The sequence below is a fragment of the Punica granatum genome, chromosome 1, assembly GCF_007655135.1.
Source record: "Punica granatum isolate Tunisia-2019 chromosome 1, ASM765513v2, whole genome shotgun sequence".
NCBI lineage: Eukaryota > Viridiplantae > Streptophyta > Magnoliopsida > Myrtales > Lythraceae > Punica > Punica granatum.
Window position 1 is genome coordinate 5,341,175 of NC_045127.1, and position 7,371 is coordinate 5,348,545.

Sequence of the window (7,371 nt, forward strand, 5' to 3'; positions counted from 1 at the left end):
CCTTGTCTTTTGGCCAGTCCCGCAGCAAATAGAAAAGAAAAGGAGGAAGAAGACAAAATAGCAAAATGCGCAAATTTTTATGTGTACAATAAATACACTCCAATATAATAAAACCAACAAATATATATATATATATATGCTTAAATTGATTCACAGCCAATATTTCATTTAAGAAATGTCTTGAAACTTTCAGATATCAGGATTTATATATATATATATATATATATTTTGTCAGAAAATCTAGCAGAGATACTTCCCAATCTAAATTGCCCAACAGTTCACTAGCAATAAGATTCTACCGACAGTAGCCCTATCTACTTGTCTCCACTCCACCATCACACATATTTAAATACATATACATAATATATACACATGTACTTAATATATTATATTAGTAAATATAATTAGATAAAATTCATATATAGAGTCCATGAGATCAGACATTGATAAATACATACATATATAGGAGATCTTCAAGCGTCTAACAATGGCCAAGAAGATCCAATCAATGCACTGTCCATGGCTGAAGAAGAAGAAGAACAACAACAATTGCAGGCAGGCCTCTCACGAAGATTATCGCTCGTGGTGACACCATCATAATAGCAGCCCATATCGAAGATCAAGAAGTTAGGGTTTTGAAGAATCTGATGGTTGTTAGTACTATCGTTTTGATGAAAACGATCATTGCCGGAGGCAACAAGATCAGGGAGGAAAAGCTGATGATGATGGAACTGAGGAAGTATTATACTGTTGTAATCGTCGGTCTCGGCCTTGCAGTGCTGCTTGGGTACAGGGGCAGCCTTGTCTTTGGCAGGGATAAGATCCTGGTTTGAGAAGAAGAGGGGTGCAGGGTTAGGGTTTAAAATCGACTTGGTCTCAAACAGATTGTAATTGTCTAGGAGGTGCTGATGAGGGACAATCATGTTGATGCAACTTTGGCCTTCGGGAAAATGGGTATTTAATTTCTTGTCCATGGTTTTATGGAATATCCTGCAGATCACCCATTCCTCCTGCCAAAAATTAAAATGTAAAAATCATTCACAATAATAAATATATATATATATATATACGTATATATTTCACGTGCACCTATCTCTTATGGCAAAAAAAGGTGACATTCATGAAAAAAAAAATTGCCTCGTGCTATTTCCCATTTTACACCCTCCCCAAATTACTTTAGAGACATATGTAGCTTGCGGATCAAATCATCTAGTTCGATGACATCCATCTTAATTAGCTCATTCATTGATAAGTTCATACGTATAGGAAAATTTTTGGAGATATACGTCTTACATAGATCAGATGCTCTATAAGTTAGTCTTTGACATGGTGTGCAAGATTTTAAATGTGTATTTTGCTCATGTCAAACTACTTTAATTACACTACTGGAAACTTCGTCTTACGTGTCCTGTCACATGGCATGGAGCAAAATTGATCACCACCAACTTCAATGAAAAACACATTCATTATAAGATTTGGCACGTGGTTCGTGGGATTAGTTGGATGAATTCTAAACACTTTCGTTATAAAAATAAAAATAAAAATAAAAAAGGATTGGGATATCGATTTTGTTAAAATTAATCCAACTTAGGTTGTGGATTCGATTTACCGAGAAAAATGAGAATCAATAGCATTCGTGATTTCATGTAATCAAACATCAAAACTACTGAAATGGATTTTGTCGGCATGCAAACACACGAGAGCAGTAACCAAGCGAGACCCTACATGTAATAGTCAACCCACAAGGAGACAAAACGAAAAAGGACTAACCCCAAAGGTCATGAAATCTACTTACCTCAAAGTTAATTAGATCGAACTTATTTTCAACCAAAAAAAACAAAATAAAATTATTGATCTTATGCCCATAAGTTTTTCTTTCTTTTCGATTGATCTCGCACTTCATATTAATAATTACCCTTTAATAAGACCAAGTGCAAAAATAATGTGGAGTGGAGTGATTCATTACCTTGCCGGTGTGCCGGCAGGAGAACTCTCCCTCAAGGCGGTACTCGTGCATGACCCACTTGGTCTTTTCACCCCGGGGAGCCCTCCCTCGGTAGAAGACTAGGGTTTTCTTCATTCCGAGAAGTGCCCCGCTCGAGGCGCTGTGTACTTCCCGGTCCTTGCCTGTGGCTTTCCAATAACCTGCCCCGGTGGCCCTGTTCGTCCTCAGCCCCGTCGGGTACTTCCTGTCCCTCAAGCTGAAGAAGTACCATTCCCTCTCCCCCATCTTCGCCCCGTCTGTGATTCATCAAAATTAACCAACATGTCCAGGGCAGTGAGATTAGTGACGAAGGAGGTTAGCTCTTTCTCGTATCAAAGTGGAGATGATGGCCTCGAAAGTGGAAGGACTCATCTCCATCGGCCTCGGATCTCTAGAGATCGACAGACCGTGACCGACCAAAAGGCATTAGCCATTGGATATTATGGGATCCTATGGAATCCAATGTAACGTTGTTTAGGAAATATTAAGCCCCTTAGATATGTCCATAACTTATAAAGATGGAACTAAATATATTGCCAAGAGCCATATGTTCATATTCTTTGTCGTATATTCACCTCAAATTTTTTCCCCCTATAACATCGGCCCTTTCGCCAAAGCGAGTGGTCTCGAAAATAAAATCTTCATGTCCAGCTAGAGACTTCATATATTTAGTAAGCCGAGTTAGAGGAATGAAGATGCAGGGGGTTACATACCGGGAAGCTCCCAGGGCTCGCAACGGTTGAGGTCGACCTCAGCGATCTGAATGCCACAAAAGCTGCCATTGAAGACCTTGGAAGCTAAGTAGAAAGTGATGAGCTCCTCGTCGGTGGGGTGGAAGCGAAACCCCGGCGGTAACCCACCTTTCTCGTTCATAATCTCCTCCGATATCTCACTTAAAACATCTTCCATCATTGGTCCCAACATCTTTTGTACAACTACGTACAATGGGATTGATACTGAAGAAAGAGAGTGAGGAAGAGAGATCTGTGATGCGAGTAGGAATGATTTTTGGGATGAAATAATTTGGAAGTGCTGAGAGAGAAGAGAGAAGAGTTGGTGATTTTGGGTTTTAAAAAGATTCTGGAATGAGGCAAATTGGAGGAGATATTATCATATCTATATATACACGTATATAACCATACATGTATACGTGTATATATATGTATACATGTACACATGTATATGGCACTGAAACCGAAGAAGACAAAAGCTACATATGGCTACATGCTAGCTAGCGAATGGAGATATATAGGGACGGTGCCATATGAGATTTGGACTCATTAATGAAGGATTTGTTCTTTAGGTATGTATGTGCGCGTGCGTGCATACAAAATCACATTAAGCACGCGGTAACTAAATTTAACTGATCAATTGAGGTCGTCTTCAGGAAATGCTTAGACGTAGTGATTGATATGCATTTTGCTGGATATTTAGTTAGTCCTGTGTGTACGTATACATCCATTGAAACACATGGTAATTTCATATTATAGTGATTCTTTCACACGTAAATGAACTGAAACGGAGCAAAATGTTCGTATCTATAAGTAATTAGACTTATATGACAATTTCAGAAAGCAAAAAAAGTAGTTCAAATGCGCCCCATATTGTCATCTTGTGTATGTATGATGGCGGCAAGAATTCAAACTACAGTTGACCCATAAGATAATAGTCATATGAATGTGTACATGATATTTACAATGTGCAATGATTTATGTATGACTCTAATTCTCCCTTCCACAGGAAAAGCTAAACATGTTACGTTTGTGATTCGGCTCGGGAAAATAAAATAAAAAGAACTGTTTGGATCATCTAGAAAGAAAAACTTCAACTGTTGATGATATTTATCTGATCTATATGATGGCCACGTCTCAATATTTCATGCATGATTCATCAAGGCACGTACTTAATTAGTTGGAAGCCTAACACATGCTACCTGAAGGCCTGCGTTGTTCCACAATCCTATTAAATCACCGTAAATCAACTTCAACGAGAAAGGACTTACGATTCTCACTAAACGCTGCGGATCGAGTTAGGAGCCAAATCTTTAAAACGATAATCGATTAATAATATCGAAGAAACAAAATGAAAGCATGAGATTATATGTGTATATATAGAGAGCAAGATAAGATTGGGCCCGTGGTAAGTAAGGGAGGGTTGGGGAGTTTGGGAAGGGGTGAGGATCGGAGGAGTAAATGCGGAATTTGTAGGGTGGGAGCTGTGCAGTGTGCAGGGGGGGGGGGGGGGGGGGGGGGGGGGGGGGGGGGGGGGGCCGTGGCAGAAGAAGATGGATAGAAGAAGATTTATGCGTGCGTGTGTGGGCATAATAGAAGAGGTAGATTCATTCATTCAGTCTCTCTCTTCCCTCTGGACACTGTTATATCGTCGTTACCTACTACTATTCCTTTTTCCAGAGGACTCCAACTGACAAAAATTTTATTATCTTATTATTAAACAAATCGAATATTTATTATTATTTAATATATTTGCCGAAACTTTAAATATTATTATCTAATATGTATTCTTTTACGTGTACTTAAAAAAAAAGATTATTTTTGCTATATCTGAAGACTGTAAATTGATTAATTAAAATTTTCGTTCTCCATGTACCATTAGTCTTTGTTCTGTTTTCAATTTTTCATTCAGCTAGCTGTCACGCCTCCTCTGCCCACAGTACAATGTACGCATGTGTGTGTCAAAAGATACGATAAATGTACGTACAATATATATATGTGCACACACATATATATATGCACGTATGCAGAATATACATGTATAGTTGTCTAGCTAATTAATATCATCTCTTCTTTTCTTTTTTCTTTTTTTAAGACATTTCCAAGAGCGGGATGTTGAATTTGACTTGGTAAGTGAGGTCCTAGAAGGAGCAAATATAAATATGTTTTTTTCTTTTCGGTTACAAGGAATGTCTATGAGATTAATAGTATTAATTAGAAATCTTAATAATAAATAATTTTTTCTGAATTAGAGAGACGGACGATGAACGTAAGAAATTTTATCAAATTTTGAAAAATAATATAATATTTCCTTTGAACATCAAAATTTTAGAAGGAAATTGTCGCCTCAACTCCCACTTCATTCCTGGCCAAACCAGGAAGAAGACAAATTCATGCTCATATCAATATCCAGATCGCTCCGGTCATTATTAATTCAATTTCAAAGAGTTATGTTATGTTTAGTATAATGTATACAGTTGACATGGATGAGGAAGGATGTCGAGTATTATTATTCCACTCCTTATATATGTGTGATTTCACCTAAACCGATAGCCGATATTGAAATGCACAAATTGGTGAAATTTTGTTAGGGACTGAACACATATATATGGACAGTTCTCTGTCACCATAGCACACTGCTCTCACCCGTGTAAAAGTTCAAGTACTATTTTTACCAAATACTTATTTATAAAATATGGGTAGGTTGTCAAATGCATGCTTGGGATCATCAATCAATACGTAAAAATTATCCGAAAAGAGAAAGTATAAATTCATCTAAACCCAACGCTTAACGTCGTGGCATGTATGTAGGTAAAGATTTGATCAATATGTTTTCTCTGTTTGGAGCTGGCCGCCATTAATGCGACCCCTCTACGCTCTTTTGATCTCTTTTTAAGATTTTGCGTGAAGGGACGATCTCTCACTCTATCATTTGCAGCTATAGGATGACAGAGGCACCATTTACTTTACACACGTGTGTGGCAGATTATCAGCTTATATATATATATATATATATACACGAAATGAGCTCGGCCAAATAGTTTCAAAACGCTCTGTTTCAGTATGAAATTTTATCGATTTTTTGAACTTTTTAAATTATCTTTTATTATGAAATTAGCAGCAAACTCTTTTGAAATTATTTTCGTTTATAATATTCCAAAAAATAATAAAATCTATTGGATATTATGGTAACCTCCAATTGAAGGCAATATGAATTTTCTAAGTTTTTATTATTTTATTTTCGAAATTATATTTAATAAAAAAATATTTTTTAAAGATATCTCATTATGAAATACCATTTCCTGATTTTTTTAAATTTTTTGAGTTTTTAAAATTTTAAATTATCTTTTATAAAATTTGCAACAAAATCTTCCGAAATTATTTTCGATCATAATGTTCCATTTAAAAAGACCAAAAATATCATAAAATCTTTTGGATATTATGGCGATCTCCAATTGAAAAAAATAGAATTTTCTGAATCAAATTTTCTTCGTTTTTAGTTTTTATTTTCAGAATTATTTTTAATAAAAAATATTTTTTAAAGATATCTCATCATAAAATCGGATATCTTGATTTGTTAATTTTTATAATTTATAAGACATAATGTATTTGAAATAAATAAGAATATTTTATTATATGTATAGATATAATTTAATAATCTTGAATTTTTAAAATAAAAAATTAATATTTCATCACATAAATATTAGCGTCACAATAAGTATATAATCATAAGCAATATAAATATATTAATAGATGGCCTTAAAATGCTTGGTTTCTGAATGGAATTAATAAGCATATACAAGTATATATTTTCTAAAAGGAATTTTCTAGGTTTTTATTCATTTATTTTTATTTTCGGAATTATTCTAATAAAAATTATTTTTTAAAGATATCTCATCATAAAATCTGATTTCTTGATTTCTTTAATTTTTATAATTTATATATAACAACATATATTTGAAATAAATGAGATGACTTTATTTTATGTATTGATATTATTTGATACTCTTGAATTTTTAAATAAAAACTAATATTTCATCACATCAATATTAACATCATATTAGTATATCTTAGCATATATTTTCTAAAAGGATGACTCTTGGTTTTTATTTTCTAAATTATTATAACAAAAAATATTTTTTTAAAATATCTCATCATAAAATCCGACTTCTTGATTACTTTAATTTTTATAATTTATATAACATAATGTATTTGAAATAAATAAGAACATTTGATTATATGTATAGACATATATTATTTAATAATATTGAATTTTTAAAGAATAAAAATTAATATTTCATCATATCAATATTAACATGAAAATAAGTATATATTAGTGTATATATTTATATATAATATAATAATTAATATATGATTACATGGACAATCTTCAATATATACAGGAAAAAAAAGTATATATAAATTATGTGTTTTCATATATATTCATTTTTAAAAAATAGATTAGATAATATTTTATAGATATATAGGAATTATATTTTATTTTCAAAAAATAAATCAGGTTTGTCCACTGAAAAAGGAAAACAAATCTGATTATATTTTATGTAGATTATGTATGATAGTCGTAAATATGAATTATCATACACATGGGCCTATTTACCTCTCAAACAATGTGTCTAGAACTAAAAGCGAACTCTT

The 7,371-nt window shown here is 33.4% G+C and overlaps 1 protein-coding gene across 1 annotated transcript; it reads right to left on the minus strand.

Moving 5' to 3' along the window:
* Positions 1–163: 163 nt before the first annotated feature.
* LOC116192279 (protein CUP-SHAPED COTYLEDON 3-like) lies at positions 164–3,055 on the minus strand. Its single transcript, XM_031520782.1, has 3 exons — positions 2,698–3,055; positions 1,967–2,241; positions 164–1,010 (listed from the first exon to the last, which is right to left on the minus strand). The coding sequence occupies exons 1-3, from the start codon at positions 2,906–2,908 to the stop codon at positions 474–476; spliced, it is 1,023 nt and encodes a 340-aa protein (XP_031376642.1). The 5' UTR covers positions 2,909–3,055; the 3' UTR covers positions 164–473.
* Positions 3,056–7,371: the final 4,316 nt, after the last annotated feature.